This window comes from Theropithecus gelada, chromosome 16 (assembly GCF_003255815.1).
Source record: "Theropithecus gelada isolate Dixy chromosome 16, Tgel_1.0, whole genome shotgun sequence".
Lineage (NCBI taxonomy): Eukaryota > Metazoa > Chordata > Mammalia > Primates > Cercopithecidae > Theropithecus > Theropithecus gelada.
This window is the reverse complement of record NC_037684.1, coordinates 75574601-75595903: the sequence shown is the minus strand read 5'-3', so window position 1 is coordinate 75595903 and position 21303 is coordinate 75574601. Positions and strand designations below refer to the sequence as shown.

Genomic DNA, 21303 nt, shown 5'->3' with positions numbered 1-21303 from the left:
GAATAGGAATAAGAAGATTGTTATTTCTGGCCAGGTGCGGTGGCTTGCGCCTGTAATCTCAGCACTTTGGGAGGCCGAGGAGGGCGGATCACCTGAGGTGGGGCGTTCGAAGACAGCTTGATCAACATGAAGAAACCCCGTCTCTACTAATAATACAAAATTAGCCGGGCGTGGTGGTGTATGCCTGTAATCCCAGCTACTTGGGAGGCTGAGGGAGGAGAATCACTTGAACCCGGGATGCGGAGGTTGCGTTGAGCCGAGATCGCGTCACTGCACTCCAGCCTGGGCAACAAGAGCGAAACTCCGTCTCAAAAAAAAAATTGTTATTTCTGAAATAAATCCCCTATTTCTCACTATTTAATAATTAAGCAATCTTGACTCAACCCAAAACCAGGCACCCCAGACCCACCCACGGCCCGTCGCCTAGCAACAGTCTCCCCACCCCCCCTCCGCCCCGTTGCCAGCCGAGTGCCCAGTGCGCATGCTCAGAGCCTTCCTCCACACTGCGCCCCTGCAGGGCGCGCGGTGGTGACGTATAGAGTTCGCGACGCTTTCGGCGACCCGACCTCTGGGTTAACCTAACCCCGGAGCCATGGCCTCTGCTGGGGTGGCAGCCGGGCGACAGACGGAGGATGCATTGCCGCCAACGTCCGACCAGCCGCTGCCTGACACCAAGCCGCTGCCGCCCCCTCAGCCGCCGCCTGTCCCTGCGCCTCAGCCGCAGCAGTCGCCGGCGCCACGGCCTCAGTCACCTGCCCGCGCGAGGGAGGAAGAGAACTACTCCTTTTTACCTTTGGTTCACAGCATCATCAAATGGTAAGAACCTAGGAGAGGACCAGGCCCCATACTCCCTCCAGCTTCTCGTCTCAGCCATTTCAGAGCTTCAAGAGGCCTTGGCGCTCTAGGGCACGCCCCCGTTTCGCAGATGGGGAAACTCAGACCCAGAGCGGGAAGAGGCCTTTCCCAAGACCACCGAGACATTCCATGAGTTAAGCAAACGATTTGAGCCCCGAGAGGTGCGATATCCTTAAGAATGAAGCCAGCTTAGAGACTACATACAGACTTTTGTCCAGCGGCTCAAACGTGCATCCCATCGATCTTGAGCAAATTAAATCTCTTTAAGCCTCAGTTTTCTCACCTTTAATGTTAGTAATACTCACTTTAGTTCCTTATTTCAACAGACTCAACAGATAAGCATCATCTTCCCTGTGTAGGACACTGCCAAGTGCTATGGGATGGACACAGTAAAAGGGGCATAGAAAGAAAAAAAGACATGATTGGGAATAACCCATAATTCAAAAAGATTGAGAGGGGAGCGGTGGCGATGGGAAACATTAGACTAAACAAAAACACAGAAGTTACCTGAGATGATTAGACCCACCTGTACTGACTTTGTTCTAACAGTACCAAAGGAAATAATTGTCATCCTTTTGGCCAACCTTCAGGGTAGCCTGAGTTTTCAAAGTGACTCTGTAAAGGAAAAACCAAAAACAAAAGCACAAAAGTCTTACTGATCCCCGTGTTTGCCTAAATTACTATTTTTTTTGAGATGGGGTCTCGCTCTGTCACCCGGACTGGAGTACAGTGGCATGATCTCGTCTCACTGCAGCCTCAACCTCCAGGCCTGAAGCCATCCTCCCACCTCACCCTCCCAAGTAACCGGAACCACAGGCATGAGCCACAGCACCCAGCGAATTTTTGTATTTTTTGTAGAGATGGAGTGTCACCGTGTTGCCCAGGCTGTAAATTATTTTCATTATGTTACTTCACTGTATATCCACGTGATAGTAGGTGTAAACCCTTAGGCTTATAACTCTTATTCAGCCATTAAAGACCAAAACAAAGTAAATTAAAAGAAAATTACGAATCCAGTAACATTCAGGTGAACATGAATGTGCTCTTCACTGTTTTACTGAAATGGAATTGTTACAACGTGAAGGTCTTGACTATTAGTGGCCCACCCACTTTTGAGTTTAAACAAACTAAATTCACTTGCTGTGGGATGACCTGATGCTCTTCTGCCACTTTTCAAATAACTACAAAGGCTTTGTTCTCACATTAGACCCTGGCTTCATTTGGCTTCACTTGGTGTTTACTGTTTATAAGGGCCAGGCGTGGTGTCTCATGCCTGTAATCCAAGCACTTTGGGAGGCCGAGGCAGGCGGATCACGAGGTCAGGAGTTTGAGACCAGCCTGGCCAACATGGTGAAACCCTGTCTCTTACTAAAAACAAAAATTAGCCAGGTGTGGTGGTGGGTGCCTGTAATCCCAGCTAATCGGGAGGCTGAGGCAGGAGAATCACTTGAACCCGGGAGGTGGAGGTTGTATTGAGCCGAGATCATGCCGTTGCACTCCAGCCTGGGCAACAAGAGCAAGACTGTCTCAAAAATAAATAAATAAATAAATTTTAAAAAATGTTTCTGGGATAAGACAGCCTGTTCAGTTTTTGTGAGCCTGTGATAATGATCACAGACAGAAATACATATGGAGCCCCTGTAATCCCAGGGCAGTGCCGGATTATAAAGGGTTTAGTCAGATTAACCCCAGTTTACTGGTTTTAAGAAAAATGTGGAAAAAGGAAAACACAAAATGTACACATTCACAAAGACAGCTCTTGAACCCCCCAAGAGTATATTCTTGAGCCCTGGTAAAGCAGCTGGGTTGGGCTGGCCTTAAAGATGTAGTAGTAAGTTATACTAGAGAAGCTTTGAAGTTAGACAGTCCTGAGTTCAAATCTGTATACTGACATTTTCATGCCTTCTAATCTTGATATAAATGTCTAACCTTTCTAGGCCATAATCTTCTTATCTCTAATATGTCCATAGTGGACCTCAAAAGAGAGGTTTAGATTATGTAATAGCTCTATAATGTGCTGACTGGGTGACCTGGGCAAGTAGCTTAGCTTCTCTGAGCCTGTTTTTCTCTTATGAAATGGAAATGCTTATGTCATAGGATTGTTGGGAGATGTACTCAAGAGCGTACCTGTGAAACCTAGTGGGTTGATCACATGTGCTTGTCTCTGTTTCGTCTAAAGGGACACAGAAGGGACTTAAAAAAAAATACATAAAACCTTCAGACGCAGTGGCTCATGCCTGTAATCCCAACACTTTAGGAGGCTGAGGTGAGCTGGGAGTTCAAGACCAGCCTGGGCAACATGGCAAAAACCCATCCCTACAAAAAATACAAAAAAAAAAATTAGTCAGGCGTGGTGTGTGCCTGCAGTCCTGGCTACTTGGAAGGCTGAAGTGGGAGGATCACTTGAACCCAGATCATGCCACTGTACTCTAGCAAGGGTGACAGAACGAGACCGTATCTCAAAAATAAAAAGCATAAAACCGAAAAGAATAGGACAGGAGATGATCGCTACAAAGTGAATGACCAGTGCTAATTCATCTACCAACTCCTAAGCAGCTGGCTTGTTAAACATGGCCTACCCCCAGATCTCAGGAACTCTAGTGCAAGGACCCCCTGGAAATAGGGGTGAAGGTGGGTCTAAGAACAGGATGATTACTTGGAAGTCTGTTTAAGAAGCAGTCCTGTCCCACCTCCCATCCCCTCCAAGCGGCCAGGTGACTACCCTTCTTCTAAATTGGTGGGTGGTTAAAAGGTTACTCTCCCAAGATTTATTCTTAGGAACAAATAAGCCAGAGAGTACCTGGACTGGGGGACAACAGGCACACTGCAGGGGTAGGTAGGGGGAATCATAACTGAAAAGAGGGATAAAGAGAAAGTTTGCAGTCTGAAGAGAGACCCCACCCGAGCCTTCCCCCACCTGGCTTCTAGATTGGCAGCCAAAGAGAGTGGAAGTGCCCTCTCTATCGTGTGTGACCAATTAAGAGAAAAGACATTACAAAAAAAAAGCCTACTCAATTAATTCTGAGAAAATGAACAAGCATCACTCATTTGCAGAGCTTCCACTAAGCCTTTTAATGTTTTATTCTTAAACATATGAGTGGATGGCCAAGGCCACTAAGCATAGGAAGAAACCCCCTGGTAAGAAAGACACGAGTCAGGTGCAGTGCCTCATGTCTGTCTGTAAGCCCAGCACTTGGGGACACTGAGATGGGAGGATAGCTTGAACCCAGGGAGCTGAGGCTACAGTGAGCCATGATCACACTGCTACATTTCAGCCTGGGTGACGTAGACTCTGTCTCAAAGAAGAAAGAAAGAGAGAAAGAGAGGAAAAAAGAGAAAGACAAGACAGAAGAGCAGAAAAAGCCACTTGGAGGAAACAGTAGCTGCAAAGGAATGGAGTGGTTCTGCAGCTGTAAATATGAGAAGAGGCTAGGATCCAACCTGAAAACCTTCAGTATAGGTGTGTCTCTTGAGTTTATAGGCTATTGAGGGAGGAATAAGGGCAGAGGAGGAAGGGAGAGGAGACCACGTGAAGCCTGGGAGAGTCAGAATGCTTAGTGAGATTGATGCCAACATGAGTCTTCAATTAGGAAAGGGAGGCAGGAGGAAGGGTGGTGTAGGAAAAACATGTAAGGACACGAAATAGTATCTACTCATGGGAGTCAGCTTCTAGCTTGGTGGTGCAGAGCATACATCCAAGGCAGGAAGGGGGCTGGGGAGGAGGGAAGAGCCAGGAAACAGTGCAGGGGTCTTCTGAGGGATGGGGAGCTAGTGCAACTGTCAGGCTGGAAGCCAGTCAAGACACAGTCGTGGCGGGCGGAGATGAGGGCTAGGATCGTGTCCAGTCCACCCAGGTGGTGCTCTCTGGCCCTGGGTCCCTTCCTTTCCTATAACTTCCCCAGTGATCCTTTTGTTATTTGTTTACTTCTTGCACAGGGGATGAGTAAGGAGGTAAAACCTGAAGTAGTGAATTTAGCCTTTCTTGTTCTCATAAGTAATTCAGAATTTTTGAAAAATTATTTAATAAAAGTAACAACTGCAAGTTTAGAAGTACAGAGAAATGGAAAATGGAAAAAGGGTTCCTTCCCCCAAGTCTCCTCACCTGCAGTAACTGCTATTAATACTTTCCTAAGTTCCTTCTGGGAATTACATATGAATGGAATTTCAAAAATTTATATGTACTTGACTTTTTTCACTGATTAGTCTATTTTGGCCACCTTTCCATACTGCACATAAAGATCTACCTCATTAAGGCAGCTGCAGAAAATTGCATCTTGTGGATGCAGCATGACTGATGTAACTGGTTTTCTGTTGATGGGCTTCTAGGTGGTTTTCTTATTCTTGCTATGACCAGCAGTGCTAGGGTTAGCATCTTTGTGTAGGAGTAAGTTATGATCGGACAAATCCCAGCAGTAGAATTGCTGGAGCACATTTTTTATTGTGATAGTTATGCTAAATTTAGAGCACTACATCTTTTTAGCTAACTATTTTCCAAAATTCAGTCCTTGTAGACTAGACTGCTTCAGTTAACCTAAAATGGCCTATAAGTCTGCCACCCAGAAAGCATTAAACAAAAATTAAAGTTGTAGATGGATTCTGCGAGTACCCGTGGATATGAAATGGAAAGAGGGCCTCTCCCTTCACTCCTCCCAGCTCCCTTGCAAAGCTGCATAATATTCCACTTTCTGAATGTGCTGTCGTTTATGTAAACAGTTTCTTGCTCAAGGACACTGTCGTTTCTGCATTTTGCTTTTGGAATCAGCACTGCAGCAAGCATCTTTGCCCATACTATCTTGGTGAACTCTTGGTAGTCTCTGTGGGGGTAAATTTCTAGCAATGGTATATGTGAATTTACCGTTTGGGTCACTGTGAGCAAATTCAGAAAGAATGCCCTGATCTATGCTTCCACCGACAGGGTTTGTGTCTTTCCCCATCACCTGCCATCACCATTAAACTTTTAACTTTGGCAGATCTCATAGGTCAGAAATGATATATTGATTTCTCATTATGTTAGGTAAAGCATCCCTTCATAGGCGATTTTATATGTCGCTTGTATTTTTCCCTATAAACTGCTCATTTCTCTGTGAGATTCTTTTATGTACAGAAAGGAAATAATGTCTGTTAAATGTACTGTAAATACTTCCCCCAGGGTTGTTGCTTTTCTTTTTTTACTTTGTTCATAGTCATGGTTTTTGTATTTGTTTTTCATTCAGATGCATAGAATTTCTTGTAGTCAGATTTGTTAAGCCTTTCCCTTATGGCTTCTGAGTTTTGGTCCTACTTAGAAAGGCTTTCCCACTCTAAAATTATAGGTGTTGATGCCTTTTTTCTAGAACTTTCATGGTTCCATTTTTTACTTTTAATTCTTTGAGGCTCCTGGAATTTATTTTGGTGGGAAGAGTAAGGGGGCCCCAGTTAGCCACATCTTCCCACTGCTGTTTTTGAATATTTGTTATTTTCCCTGCTTGCCGTGCCACCTTTACCATGCACTGAATTCCCATATGTTTTCTGATCTACTTCTGGACATTCTCTCCTTCTCCAGCACCAAACTGTTTTAGTTCTTAAATCTTCATGGTACATTTAATTATCTTTTAAGGTTAATTTTCTGCCCTTCCTCTTTCTTGTCAGTATTTCCCTGGCCCTTCCTTTCCCGTGGCGTTTTCTAGCAGCCTGCCTAAGATCATGATGCTTTTGGTTACTGGAACATTTCGTCTTTAATCTGCTTCTTTACTTCCAAGCCTGTTGATACCACTCATTGGCCAGGTCGTTCAGCCTTGCTTTTGGATATTGTAATCAGTATTTAATTAGTATCTTTGCCTTTATGCTCATTTTATCCTGTGAATATTATTTGGTTAATTGTTCTCTGTTCTCCGTTCTTCCCAAATTGAACCCAAACTTAGCCCTTCACTCAGGGATCTCTGCAGACCATCTTCAGGTTGCCTGCCCGGATAACCCAACACAAGACCCACAGAGGGTCCTCTTGCTGCAGGTGCTGTTGGGTGGGCAGAGTCCTCCAGGCTGGCAGACCCTCCAGCCCCTCCACTAGAAGTGCCCATGGAAATGCTGCACAGAGCCCTGTGAACCAGAGCCTCTCCTGTACCCCAGGGACCCGCCTGGTTCTGGGAGTGCTCTGGCTGGACAGCCCTGCTTGGAGTTGGAACCCATAGCACTTTCATCTCTTCTAGTGTCTTTCCCGCAGTTGAATGAAAACTTAAACTACGCATTTATGTTATTTTTAAAGAATGAGGAAAGGGAGGCCGGCCGTGGTGGCTCACTCCTGTAATCCCAGCACTTTGGGAGGCCGAGGCGGGTGGATCACGATGTCAGGAGATCAAGACCATCCTGGCCAACATGGTGAAAGCCCATCTCTACTAAAAATACAAAAATTTGCTGGGTGTGGTGGCGGGCGCCTGTAGTGCCAGCTACTAGGGAGGCTGAGGCAGGAGAATCACTTGAACCCAGGAAGCGGAGATTGCAGTGAGCCATGATCGTACCATTGCACTCCAGCCTGGCGACAGAGCAAGACTCTGTCTCAAAAAAAAAAAAAGAATGAGGAAAGGGAAAAGAAATCACATTTTCGTGCCTATAAGAAATATTATAAATCCCAACTTTGAGACTTTCTTGATATATATGGATCCTACATTTTAAAAATATATCATAAAGGAGTAATGAAATGGGCTCTGTTAGATTGGGGAAAATTATTATTTTTTCCTTCAAACTTAATAAATCGAATCTGAGTTTGGAACGAAGTAGCCCAGCCTAGGCCTTCTGAATTACAGTTGTTGCTGCCTTGCATGATGGTTTTGGCTCCCTTTGTAAGAGTAATCTGTCGATGTGGGTACTTTAAAAAACATTTTTTAAATTCAGTTTTTTAAAATTCTTTACAAGGTCTGAGGCTGCTAGGTAGGTAGAGGGGCGCCGTCCTTGCCACCACAGACAGGGCTCCAGTGATGAGCACGCTGTCCCGGCGCCTCTAGCTTGGCCTGGCTGCTTCAGCAGGTCAGCAAGACCTCAGAGCCCCAGCCAGACCTCTTTCGTGGGAACAGGGTGTTATTGACTGTCTTCTGCCCACTCAAGTGTCTGTTTTAATCTGCCCGGCCTTCCATGCCAGCTGAGACCTGTTCCCGGGTTGTGTAGGAAGCAGCCCCCGCTAAGTGCCCACACTGGCTTCCCGGGGATAGTCACGCAGTTACTGAAGGCCTCTGCCGTTCACTTTCTTCTCCCTCAGCCACACCCCAGGGAGCAGGATGAGCGGCCACAGATAGAGGGTGTTCATAGACTGCTTGGGCGAGGTGTTTCCAGTCTGCCTAAAAGCCTCTTCACTCCTCTGCCATGTCATTTCCATCCACTCAGTATGAATTATAACCAGAAAGTGGGCCCCACCAGAAGGCAAGCCCCACAAAGGCAGGCCTTTGCGAGTGAGCACTTCCTTAGTGGGCGTGAGAAATGCCAGGCAAGCATTTACATGGGTTCTGGGAAGAGTGGGAAGCTTTGCCTGGGAAGGCTGGAGGCGCTTGTGGTGGCACTGGGGGGCCTCCTTCACAGTTTGAATTTGCCTGAAAGGTGTTGTCTGTGGGTAGGAGGCCATCGTTTTTGAAATGGAGTCTCACTCTGTCGCCCAGGCTGGAGTGCAGTGGCATGTCGTGGCTCACTGCAACCTCTGGCTCCCAGGTTCACTGGAATCACTTGATTTTTGTGCCTCAGACTCCCAAGTAGCTGGGACTGCAGGCACACACCACCATGCCTTTGTAAAAAAAATTGTATTTTTAGTAGAGACGGGGTTCCATCTCTGTCTACAGGCACACGCTACCATGCCTTTGTAAACATACAAAAAAAAATTTTATTTGTATTTTTAGTAGAGATGGGGTTTCGCCATGTTGGCCAGGCTGGTCTCGAACTCCTGGTCTCAAGTGATCTACTCACTTAAGCCTCCCGAAGTGTTAGGATTACAGGCGTGAGCCACCACACCCAGCCGCCATCTGGGATTTTTGATTTTTAAGCAGCATAGTGACCTGCTCAGACTTGGATTTCTTTTTTTTTTTTTTTTTTTTTTTTTGAGACGGAGTCTTGCTCTGTCGCCCAGGCTGGAGTGCAATGGCCGGATCTTGGCTCACTGCAAGCTCTGCCTCCTGGGTTTACACCAATTCTCCTGCCTCAGCCTCCCAAGCAGCCGGGACTACAGGCGCCCGCCACCTCGCCCAGCTAGTTTTTTGTATTTTTTTAGTAGAGACGGGGTTTCACCATGTTAGCCAGGATGGTCTTGTTCTCCTGACCTCGTGATCCGCCCGTCTCGGCCTCCCAAAGTGCTGGGATTATAGGCTTGAGCCACCGCGCCCGGCCTGACTTGGATTTCTAAAGGTCGGTGGGGCAGAAGTGGTTCAGAAGAGGAGAGGACCTGGATCCACAGGAAGGCAGTGGCAATGGGAGGTGGCTGGTCTAGAGGAGATGGAGCTGGCAGGCTGGAGGCTGGGAGAAGGGGGCACACAGGTGCAAGTCTGGGGGTCTGGGAGGCCAGGCTGCTAGCTCGGCTGGTAGAGTGTGTAAGTGGGACTGCACCCTCCCCCCATCCCCTGCTGACAGCGAGTCTATGCTGGACATTTGCCGTCTCCCAGACGCCAGGCAGGAACGCCTTGGTAACTGTGGGGAGGAAACTGAAGTGCAGGAAGGAGGGCTGGCTGGGGAGTGCTCCCGGTGTCCAGGGCTCGGGAGTGGATGAACACGTTCTGGGCATTTTGTAGAGCAGTGATTTTTCATACTCCGTTTAGCAACAGAACTTTTTGTTGCTCTTTGCTAAAAAGAATATTTTTTACATGTAATGCTGTGAGCAGATGAAAGCAAGGGTATAAGTTCAAGGCCTTCCTCTCTGGAAGGCTTCATAGGTCTTGGCAGAACTGGAGCAGAGAAACACAGTTGATAGGTAAGTAGTAGACAGTATCATCCAGGGCGGGAGGGAGAAGTGCGCCCTCTGTGGCTACAGAGAATCTGCATCAGTACAGTTTTTTTTTTGGAGGACATTTTGGTAATGTCTGTCAAAAATTTAAATATATATAACCTTTGACCCAGAATCCCTACTTATAGGAAATGATCTTACCAAAATAGTTGCGCAAGTACATAAGGGTATAAGTACAAGATGTTCACTGTCATTCTAGTACATTACAAACAGTACAACCACCCGTGAATAGCCAGGGTGATTTAGCTGTCTGATTGTATACGTGTTAGCGTGGAAGGACATCTGAGGTGCATTGTTAACTAGAAAAAGCAAGAATGAGAACTATGGATGGTCACATTTCTGTCAAATAAGAAAAGTTTGTGTGTTTTGTATGCTATTGTAGATTTCAAAGCCATCTGGAACAGTGGACACCACGTGTTAACAGAGGTTATCTCTGGAACAAGGGGTTAATGAGATTTCCCTTTTCTAAGCCTTGGGTGTCTGTCATTTTTGAATTTTTTCCCTCTAGTACCTATTACTGTCATTTTTTTAAAAATGATCTTAGAAAAATGAAAGCCACAGGAGTTAGTATGGTGTGAGGAGAGCCTGTGGGCAGAGGAGTGGACTGGTAAAGGCTAGTCTGAGGGCAAGGCAGCTAGGACAGAGTGGAGCATGAGGCACAGTGCATGGAAGTTGTGAGGAAGAAGAAATGGGAAACGTGAGTCAGATGCCACCAAGAGGTCAAAAGAAATGACTGTCAGGTTTGGGAGGAAGTCCGTGTCAGTGGTTCTAACACAGTTATTGGCCAGTTTGCATCTGTACTAAAGCATCCATACTAAAAAGAACAACAACAAAGAAAATCCGGGCATGATTCTCAGACACACCCACCTAAACCCTAGAATGTTGCCCGTGAGTCTGGTGACACAGATACAACTGTCTGTTATCCGTGGGAAGGATGCTCAGAGGATCACCCCTAGCGGTAGTATTTTTGTCTACTCTTTAAAAAAACCGTAGTAGGGGGCGGGCGCATTGGCTCACACCTGTAATCCCAGCACTGTGGGAGGTCGAGGTGGGTGGATCACCTGAGGTCGGGAATTCGAGACCAGCCTGACCAACATGGAGAAACCCCGTCTCTACTGAAAATACAAAATTAGTGGGGTGTTGTGGTGCATACCTGTAGTCCCAGCTACTCAGGAGGCCGAGGCAGGAGAATCGCTTGAACCCAGGAGGCGGAGGTTGCAGTGAGCCAAGATTGCCCCGTTGCACTCCAGCCTGGGCAACAAGAGTGAAACTCTGTCTCAAAAAAAGAAGAAACCACAGTAGGTGGGACCAAGGTGCTCTGACCTTGCCTTGTTTGTACGATGTTCATCCTCCTTGACCTACTGGCTTTTTTCATTCCTTCTATAGTTGGTCGATGACTAACCTTGAACACAAAGGCAGGCCCACTTAGAGCTTTCTGCTTTTATTCACTCAGTATTTGGGCCTGTCCCTTTTCTTTTGGCTTGAATATTTCACAGTCATCCTGGCTTAGCAGGTGCCCACTTCTGAATAGCGTGTTTTCTTCACGCCAGGAGTTCTGTGCTATTTCCCTCCACCAACTAGGGCAGTTGGGCTTGCAGAGGTGCCCCCCTGTGGGCTGCACGGCCCCTTTTGGCTCAGCTGCCCTCCAGGTGGCTTGTTTTACAGCTCCTTTTTTATTGTCTGAAGACTGTCTCCTTTCCTGAAAGTTCACCAAAGAACAGGCAACCCGTGCGATTTGGGGGTTTTCAGAGATGAGCATCTTAAATGTGACCCACTTTCAACTTTCAGAACTAAATTTTCTTCTGGGTCAGGTTATGTTTGCTTCAAGAATGGAATTACCTGTCATCCACATTTCTATTTTAAGTACTTTTTTGTTTGTTTTACCATGTTGTTTCAGACTCATGTGATGAGTCGGTTTTTTAAAAAACTATATTTTAATTTTAAAACTTCCTTGGGACTTAAATTCGTAACAGTATGTTAACACGCATGCCATCCAAGTAGAAGGATTTCAGAAGTCCAGATGGTTTCTGTCCACGTTTGTGGATCAGAGCTGAGACTTCAAAGAATTAAAATAAAAGAAGTTCCCTATTTGCTTCCTTCCAAAGGGTTTTTAGTTCTCATGAATACCAGTTCATCCTCTCTAGAATCTGAGATAAGGTATACTGTTAATGGTGTCTCTCAGTTGAGGGCATCAAATGACAAGAGATGTTTGGCTGGCCTGTCATTTCCTGGAAGAAGTGATTGATTCTCCGTACCCTCCCTCTGAGTTTAGAGCTGTTGGTAAATACTGAGCTGGCCATGGTGGCCATCTGATTTGCAAGGTGTGAGATGTAACTGATGGATCGCCAGGAAAGATGGATATTTTGCCTGCGTAAGCAGAGAAATGATGAATAGTAAACATGAATTAGCACCATCTGGGTTGAAATTTCCCGCTACGGATGAACATTTATTTAAAAAATTAATGATCATTGACAGTTTTTCCCTCTTATGCCTCAATGGCTTACTTTCAGAACAGCTTACTGAATTGCCTTTTAGTTTTGGTCTCAACCACTTGTTTTCAAAAGCTCCTCCACTTACTAACTTTTAAAAAATGTATAGGAAGTTGGGTGCGGTGGCTCATGCCTATAATCCCAACACTTTGGGAGGCCAAGGCAGGTGGATCACCTGAGGTCAGGAGTTCGAGACCAGCCTGGCCAACATGGTGAAACCCCATCTCTACTAAAAATACAAAAATTAGCGGGGCATGTTGGCACGTGCCTGTAATCCCAGCTACTCAGGAAGCTGAGGCAGGGGAATTGCTTGATCCGGGACCCGGGAGGTGGAGGTTGCAGTGAGCCGAGATCGCGCCACTGCCTTCCAGTCTGGGCGACAGAGTGAGACTCTGTCTCAAAAAACAAACAAACAAATGTGTAAGAGCAACTGCCAGGCTGTTTTTTTTATCTTAAGGGAGATTGTTCTTGCCTTGTTTTTCATTGAGTAGGACCTCTGTGCAGCTAATAGCTGTGAGATAGAGCGAACGGTCTGCCTTGAAAGTGAACTTGAATCAAAGGCAGGGAGTGTCCATCACCATGGCAGAAGAGAGCCTGTGTCTGCTGAGACATTTAAATCAGTTCCATTTTAACTAATTTAAAATTTATGAACAGCTCTGTGGAAATTAGTCTTTATGTTAACAGGTTCAAGCCAGCATCAAAACCTCAGCTAAAATTAGCTCTTGCTAGCTGGTGAAGCCTCCTGATTGGCCTAGAAATGGCTCCAATTAGACAAAATGTCATATTTTAGCAAGTTTTGTTTGGCATTTGTCACCTGATATTGGTATTGGTTTGTTAATTGAACCAACATGTTCATGAGCTTATTTGCCAAGCATTCATTCTTTACACGGACATTTCTTGAGTGCCTGCAGTGTGCCACACACTGGGCCGAGGGTAGGGAGACACCTGTGACCAGACAGACATGGTCCTTGACCTCACAGAGTGACAGTTGACTTGACAGAAGATCAAGAGTGTCTGTGTGTGATCTGCAAGTGTGCTAGGCCTGGGAGCTCTTTGCTGGCTGCCTAAAAGAGAACCCGTCCCTTCCTCTGGGGGTGGACAGCCTAGTCAGAGGATAGACACATAAAATGAAGTGTTCTAAAAGCTATCGCAGGAATGACAGCGAGCTCTGGGGGGTGCAAGACGGGAAAGCCAAGACATGTATCAAGCTGCGAATGCTAACAGCTGTTCTTCCCCCACAGCATGGACAAGGACAGCCCGGAGGTCCACCAGGACCTGAACGCCCTCAAAACCAAGTTCCAGGAGATGCGCAAGCTCATCAGCACCATGCCCGGCATCCACCTGAGCCCTGAGCAGCAGCAGCAGCAGCTGCAGAGCCTCCGGGAGCAAGTCAGGACCAAGAACGAGCTTCTGCAAAAGTACAAGAGCCTCTGCATGTTCGAAATCCCCAAGGAGTAGAGTGAGGCCGACTTCCTGAGAAACGGGGGGAAGCCAATGGCCTGTCTCCCCACTACCATCCCCAAAGTCTCCTTGGGGCGTGGTTCCTGTGGACCCCAGCTCAGAACCTCAAGGTGCAGGGGCGGGGCTCCTGTGCTGCTGCATGTGCGTCGCCTGTGCGGGAGCCAGCACCGAGCTTGGCTGCGCTGGGTTTCTTCGTGTAGATCCATATGTCTAGATGCATAATAACTGGAGTGCCTGCTGGTGGAAGTCAGAATGCTCCTGGAGGCAGCGGAGGGGGTGGAGGGCTCTCCCCTGCCGCTGGGGAGGGGCCATCTGCTGCGCCGGGCTGCACTGACAGATCTGAAGAGCACAGTAGGAAGGGAGGCAGTTCCTCTTTGCTTCCTTCCCTCCCTCTCCTCCCACCCCCATAGAATCAGTGTGTACCAGGTACACATTGTTCCCGTTAAAGCAGCTTCTTGAAACATTTGCATAGAATTCACTGGATGAATTAAGCCTGCGCTCATATGGCGTAGAACTGTGAGATAATGTTTTGAAAGGCCAGAGGGTGGCCTTTTTCCCAAACAGTTTGGTTCCTTTTATATTTGAGCCAGTGAATGGAACTATAGCTGTGGGGGTGTCAGCCCAGAGCCCTGCCAGGCAGCCCCTTGCTCCAGGTTCCCTGCCGCCTCCAGGTTCCCTGCCTCCTCGGCTCTCCTCGCGGTCACCTCTTGCTCCCTTCCTCGCTCATCACCCTCAGTCAGTGCCCAAGAGTGGACAAAACGCTTCAGATGTGCTTCCCCAGGGTTGACAAGGGGCCATCCTTTCCACGCAGGCTCAAAGAGGTCTTCAGGCGAACAGACCTTCCCCCTTCTGGCATTTCAGATTCCCATTGCTCTGGTTAAAAGGTCTTTTCCTTCTGGCCTTTGCACTTGTGGCAGCAACATGTACTACACTGCAGAGGGGTTCACTATGCACCTTGTGTTCAGAGAGCGGCAACCCTGGGGGCCAGTTCAGGTGGTCCCCGACCATGAGCTAGGTCTGAAAGTTACACAGCCAAGTTTGAGCTCTTAAAAGTTTGTGAACAGTCCTCATTTCCCCAGCTTCCCTGATTTCTTCCAGATGGGACGTTTTGTTTGTGTGCTCTCCCTTGCCTGTCAGACTGAGGTAAGAGCAGTTCTCTCCCTTTCCTCTCGAGGAGGAGGTGTGAAGTCCTGGAGTATTGTTTGGATCTAGGAATGGGCACATAACCTGCGCTGACCAGTTTAGGGGCTTAACAGATGCCCGCCAACTGACCTCGTTGGCAGGAGGATTGGGTGGAGATGTTTTTAGCAGAGCTTCCATTAGTATAGACCTGTAGTCACGTGTCAGAAGGTGGGTGGCATATTGGGGACCTGGGGCTGTGTGAAGGAGGAGATCAGATTTCAGTGGCTTTGGGCAGAAAAGCAGGCTCTGGATTTAAGCGAGTGGTCACCTGTGAGACCAGTTCTACCTTGGGACTGTTATTTAACTGAATCAGTTATTTCCTTGAAATTTCACAGTAGTGGGTGGGCCAGTTTTAAGGCTCTGACAGATACCATGAAACATGAAGCACGTGGAAAATACAAGACCCCCAGGGTCTTTCTGAGTGCAAGGCTGAAATGGACAAGGGCTCCTCGTGGGGGCGGAGGGAGCCGAGCCTGCCTTTGTTCCTTTTTTGACTTGTAACATTTTTCAAATGCATCATTAAAAGGACTTACGCTCTGCTGTCTCAGGACATCATGCTTTTTGGACTGAGAAATTCATAGTGGGATGGCTGTCAGGGAGTTGAGAGAAAAATGTTTCTGTCTATTCAGACACAGAACCACACCTCTGCTTATCACCTCCCTCCGCCCCAGGACACACACCTGCTGAACCAGTGTGGAACAGGAACTCCTCTCCTGGCTGGCCTCAAGGGCAGTTTGCCTGGCGGGTCATCCCTGCCAGTGCCTGTCACGGGCCCCTGGGCCATCCGTGGTTGCCTTTTTTTTTTTTTTTTTCCCCGGTGGGGTGCGGCGGGGTGGGGGGTGCCTTTTTGTGACTGGAGGAGGAGCCACCCTCACCGGAGCAGGGTTGAAATCCTTCTCAGACGATTTTGAGTGTCTCTCACAGGGCTGAGCACCCTCTCAAAGCCACCAATTATTTGGATTACTGGGTGGCCAGCATTTGTGCTAAGTACTTTTCAAACATCACACTTAATCCCCATAGCGAGCCCATGCCAGGGGTGTTCGCTCTTCCTGGGGTGAAGAATTTGAGGCTTGGCAGGTGTCGCCCACCACAGGTTTACAGTACTAGTGGCAAAGAGAGTGGTGCTCCAGGGTGCCTTAGCCATGAGAGGGAGACAGCAAGGCTGAGGGGGGCATGGGGCTCCACACCTGGCCATGAGCACTGCCTGGAGCTAGCGGGGAGCGGAGGCCAAGGAGTTTCCTGTCTCCAGACAGGGTGGCACCCTGGATTGAGGGGGTAGGGGTGGGCACCAGGATGGGCCTGCTTCCAGATGGGTCTCAGGCTCTTTCCCCAGGGCCTGAGTGATGCCTCCAACAGTCTGAAAGTTTGCCTGGGCCCACACTGAGTCTGGTGACAAAATGGCTAGGCACAGTTCCAGTGGCGTTTACACTGAAGAATTCAAAACATTCTCTCAGAAAATGAGGCCTTTTGTCATCCAACCCAAAGAAAATTAAGCGGATGGATGGCTAGAAAGAGTTCATCTCCAGGGGGAACGCTGAAATCCTTTATATTCCTCCTGGTTTTCTAGGGAACCATCCCCTGCATAGATGCCCCAGGCATCGCGGGCTTTTCTGGCAGTCCAAGCTGCTTTCAGAAGGCCAGGGTTATTTTCCAGTTCTGGGGAAGTTCTAGTTCCACCTAAGTCAGAGCCCAGCCCCTTCCTTCTCCGCACCCTTCCCCACTCCAGCCATCTCTAAAAGCAAAGAAAAACCGGTTTTCCATTTTAAATTATTTTATTGTATATTTAAAAAACAACAGTAATAACTTTAAAGACCTGACACACACACAGTATAAACACCTGGGTAAGGTTTTGTTCGTGTCCTTGTTGACACCGGAACTACCGTTAAAGTGCAAGTTTTGTTTTGTGTTCCTTTGTGCAGTTTCACTCACATGTAAACGAGTCACTTGGCTATGATTTGACCCACGCCCCCCTTAGTTTCGGGAGGGCAGAGGCTCTGCCGGCTGTCACAGCAACCCGGATTCACAGACAAGATAATGCCCCTGGGTCCTGACCCGCAAGCGGGCAGGACGGTTTCTTGAAGCCTAACAGAGGCTGGATAACTTCACATCCCCCCCACCCCCCGCCCCCGCGCTCACTCTTAGGTCTTTGAGAAGACAAATCCACCCTCAGCTGGGCCCTCGCCCCCCAAGTTGTGGGGGTGGCTGGCGCCAATGGGGGAACGGGGGTGGGGGAATAGTCCTAGTCTTGGCCAGTTCTCTTTCCTTCCGGAGCAGATGACCGTCCCTTCTCGATTCAGTGGCGCCTCCCCAGTGCTGGGGGCGAATCGCGGGGAGGGGAGACGCCAGTCCGCGCGCTCGCGGCCCGGGGCGCACGGAGCGTGCCGGGCCGTTGGATTTGACTTTTAAACAAAAAGGTCCTCCTTAGGTTGTGTCGCTGGCGCGGCGGGGCTCCTAGCTGATGACGCAGCGCTCCTTGTCCTTGGCCTGGCTGCCGGCGCTGGCCTTCTCGCGGATGTACATGAGGTCGCTGTGTACGCTGGGCCGGCGCGCGAAGGGTGCCACGATGCCGAAGGCGTCGCCCGGGTCGCTGCCGCCGCTGCCGGCCCGCAGCAGCTTCTTGTTCCGCAGCAGCTTCTTGTGCAGCACGTCGCAGTACTGCACCGAGACCTTGCGGTGCAGGTCCGGGCTCATCTCGCTCGGCAGCTTGGCCATGGCGAAGAGCGCGCGGAACATCTGGTCCAGGCTGCTGTTCTTCTTGGCCGAGATCTCGAAGTAGGCGCAGCGCTGGGGGTCGTCGCCCACCAGCTGCTCGATCTCGCGCTGGTCCACCTCGCGGTAGAAGTCCCGGTCACCCTTGTTGCCGCAGATGACCAGGGGCACGTCCACGTTCTCCTTGGTTTTGTTCTTGAGGCAAGACTTGGTGTCGAGGATCTGCTGCCTGAGCCGCTGCACCTCCTCAAAGGAGTCGCGGTTGTCCAGGCTGAACACCAGGATGAAAACGTCTCCTAGAGGGGGCACAGAGGGCAGAAAAGGAGAAGGTGAGGGTGGCCGCCCAGGGGACAAGTCGGGCTGACTTTGAGGCTGCGCGGGGCGCGCTAGCCTCTCTAAGCGCGAAGCGCACTACTTGGCGCGCGGCAGCGGCAGCGGGACCGGCGCTCACGGGGTGCCCTGGCCGAGGGTTGCCCGCCCTTCCCTCCCGTGCCTGCCCGGCCCCCGGCTCACCTGTGAGGATGGAGAGGCGCCGCATGGCGGGGAACGGGTGGTTGCCGGATGTGTCGAGGATGTCAAGCTGGTACACCTCACCGCGGATGGAGTAGAACTTGCGGTGGAAGTCCTCGATAGTTGGTGTGTAGGCGTCCTCGAAGCGGCCGGTGAGGAAGCGCGACACGATGGCCGTCTTGCCCACCTTGGACGAGCCGAGGATGACCATGCGATAGCAATTCTTGGCGGGGATACTCAGCTCCGAGTCGCTCGGGCACATCTTCTTGATCATCGCGGCCAGTTTCATTGGGCAGAGGGGCCGCGAGGGCGGGCACGGGGCCGAGAGGACTGAGAGCCGCAGGCGGTCGCTGGGGTGGAGCGCGGGTGAGCGGCCGGAGGGCTCTGCTCGGGCTGGGCGCGGCTCGGGCTTGGGGCTCCGGTTCCACTTGGGCTGGGCTTAGGCTAAGCTGAGCTCGGCTCGGCTCGGGCTCTCCCAAGCTCTGGGCAAAGGCAGCTTGCTCTGGCTTTGGCGCCCGCCCGCCGCCCTTATATGCAGCCTGCGTCGCCGCCCCGCCCCGGCCCTCCCAGCTCGGTGCGTCACGTCCCGCGGGGCCCGCCTCCCCCGCACCCGCTCCCAGCCCCGGCGACCTCGTCTGTCCGGCTCCTGCTGCCCGGCTCCTGCCCTCTGGGTGCGGAGACTTGGGGGAAACAGTCCAGGGTCGGGCTGAGGCTGGAGGCGCTCGGACTCCTCCACTGCCGCTTGCTTGGCGGCCGCAGGGCGTCGGGGTTCTGGTCCCGGCGGTGCCCCTGTCCCTCTTCGGGCAAGGACCCCCCTTCCTGCATCTCCCGCGCGCGTACACTTACTTTCTTTGGTTCTGTTTCCCCAGAGAATAGTCATCTAGTAAGTAACCCAGTAAGCGCAGCAGCGTTTGCTGGGTGCTTGCACGGACTGTATATTGCAGTCCTCAGAGCACAGCCCCAGCCCCAGCCCCCTCCCGCTGCGGTCCCCAGCCTGGCTCTTGTTCCCGTGAGGTGACCGCCGGGCGGACGCGGGGTTTCGGGGCCTCAGGCGCGGAGCTCGGCACCGTGTGCTCGGGCCGCTAGAGGACAGCAGAGAGCCCAGCCGACGGCTGGGGAGGCTGCGGGCGCGGCGCGCAGAGCTGGAACAGAGGCTAGGGGCAGGCAGGTGGCGAGCGGCAGGAATGGGGCAGGGGCCTCAGGTAGCCAGGCTGGGGCCCAGCAGAAGCGGTCCCCAACCCCGCGCTCTGCTGCAGGCCTCAGCCTGCTCCTTTCTCCCAGCCGGACATGCTCTGTGGCATGGAGGGCTCTGCAGCCGGTGGCCCACACCCTCCATCATAGCATTTTGGGCCTTTACTGTGCGGCGCGTGGGCCGCCGTTCTCACTGTCTAGCTGAGAGAGCTGGAGCTCAAAGCCGCAGCGAGCCCAGGAAGGCCCTGGGAGCACAGCATAACCTCTTGCCTTCTCCTGGGCCTCAGTTTTCTCTTCTGGAAGATAGTGATTCTGGTTCTGTGATTAAGGATGAAAACATGCAAATGCTTTAGGAGGGCGGGGCCTGGCAATAACAATAGCAACAATAACAGTAGTATTGACCCAGAGGCCTCGTGGGAGTACTCTCAAGAGCACACCGGGTTGATCAGTAACCAGGAGTGGGGTCATGTTGTTGAACACTGGCAACAAGCTGTCTGGAGCCAGCTCCTCAGCCCTGAGCTCTTGAGGAAGTCACTGCTCCAAGCCATGACAGGCAAGCTCTGTGCTCAGTGTTTTGCTTTGGCCACGTCTGATTTAGGAGAAACCTAGGGAGCCATTAGCTGGCACCACCGGCCCAGCTGTCAGGTGGGTGAGGGTTGCATGGGGGCACTCAGTCAAGGTACGGACTTGAACCACCTTCAGACTGAGCACCGCCTTCCTGTGCCTCCACAGCGGCACTGCATGGGCAGCCAGGCTCTAACTTGGGATGACTGATGGCCAGGGCTATAGTGAAGGTGGACCCCACACAGCCATTGCCTTCTGGGGCTCTAGTCCCAAGAGGGTCCATTTGATATGAGTGGAGGGCCTAAGGGTCAAGGATCACAGCCCAGTTCTCCCCTGGTCAGTGTCCAGGCTGGCCCCTTAAATCAGGAACATGACACTGGCAGGCACTGACCCAGCCTGGGTCCTCAGAAATAGTGACTCCTGGTACCATCTGTGCATGGCTGTCTGCCCTACGGATGCTGAGTTGTGAAGACCCAGGCCCACCTGCCATTCGCATTCTGAATGCCCCAGCGCGCCTACGCCTCCTGTCGAGGAGGTGGCCTCTAGGACTTTACTCTCTCAAGCAGCAAGCCGACTTCCTTGTTTCTACCCTCCTCTTTTCTTTTAAAAGGGCATCTTTTTCTTTTTATTGCAAAAGTAATAAATGCTCATGGTTTTTTAAAAATCCAAACCATTTCAGAAAGGACCAGAATGAAAGGAGCGCTGGGACCAGGGCCTCTCTCGGCCACACCCAGGACAGCCTAGCCACCAATTCTGTGGGATGGCATCTCCTGATGTCCCCACATGGCCAGACTCCCAACTGCATGAAGGAAGCCTTACCCCGGCGCAGCCTCTGCCACCCAGCTCGTTGTACACGCAGGTGCCCTTTTTCCTTCTTCGGGGGTTTGCGTGTGTGACTTTATACAAGGCCCTGCCCTAGCTGGCTAATCAGAGTGACTGGGGAGGGCCGGGGGATGGAAGACAAGCAGGAACAACTCGCAACTCACAGAACCATCCGCCCCTTGGATCCCGGAGCCCCATATAGAGGGAACATGTGTACTGGGCTTCCCAGCACTCTGGCCACCAGGCCCTGCCAGCCCTCACAGCATTTGATGTCCAGGTCCATCACAGTCCTATGCTGTAGGCAAGAAATGATTCTGTTTTCTGCGTGTTTGGAGAATGAGACAACAAACGGCGTGTGTGAGGCTATGAGCCTGTCTGTAAATAGTATTTACCTGCAGTGCAGCGAGTTTCCTGCTCAGAGGGGAGGGGAACTGTTTAAAATATTTGACTAAATGTCAGGGCTGAGTCTGGGGGTAGGCAGCTGTACCCCCCGCCCCAGCACCGGCCCCAGGCAGGAAATGCCAGCCACACAGCCTGGTCTGAGGGCAAAGAGCAATTGAAAGGTTCTTG

At 50.5% G+C, this 21303-nt stretch overlaps 2 protein-coding genes across 4 annotated transcripts; one reads left to right on the top strand and one right to left on the bottom strand.

Moving 5' to 3' along the window:
- The first annotated feature begins 469 nt into the window (after window positions 1-469).
- On the top strand, window positions 470-19274 carry MED9 (mediator complex subunit 9). Of its 2 annotated transcripts, XR_003116183.1 has the most exons (4): window positions 470-816; window positions 13536-14079; window positions 14788-14791; window positions 19243-19274. XR_003116183.1 is itself a non-coding variant. In XM_025361867.1 (2 exons), the coding sequence occupies exons 1-2, from the start codon at window positions 593-595 to the stop codon at window positions 13750-13752; spliced, it is 441 nt and encodes a 146-aa protein (XP_025217652.1). In that variant the 5' UTR covers window positions 470-592; the 3' UTR covers window positions 13753-15487. The 2 variants fall into 2 exon arrangements, 1 of the variants encoding a protein (XP_025217652.1); XM_025361867.1 differs by lacking the exon at window positions 19243-19274 and having other exon boundaries at window positions 13536-15487.
- Window positions 16691-18830, bottom strand: RASD1 (ras related dexamethasone induced 1). 2 transcript variants are annotated; one of them, XM_025361865.1, is made up of 2 exons: window positions 18160-18830; window positions 16691-17942 (listed from the first exon to the last, which is right to left on the bottom strand). In XM_025361865.1, exons 1-2 carry the CDS (start codon window positions 18443-18445, stop codon window positions 17389-17391), a joined length of 840 nt encoding a protein of 279 aa, XP_025217650.1. In that variant the 5' UTR covers window positions 18446-18830; the 3' UTR covers window positions 16691-17388. The 2 variants fall into 2 exon arrangements, with proteins under 2 accessions (XP_025217650.1, XP_025217651.1); XM_025361866.1 differs by having other exon boundaries at window positions 16691-17868.
- Window positions 19275-21303: the final 2029 nt, after the last annotated feature.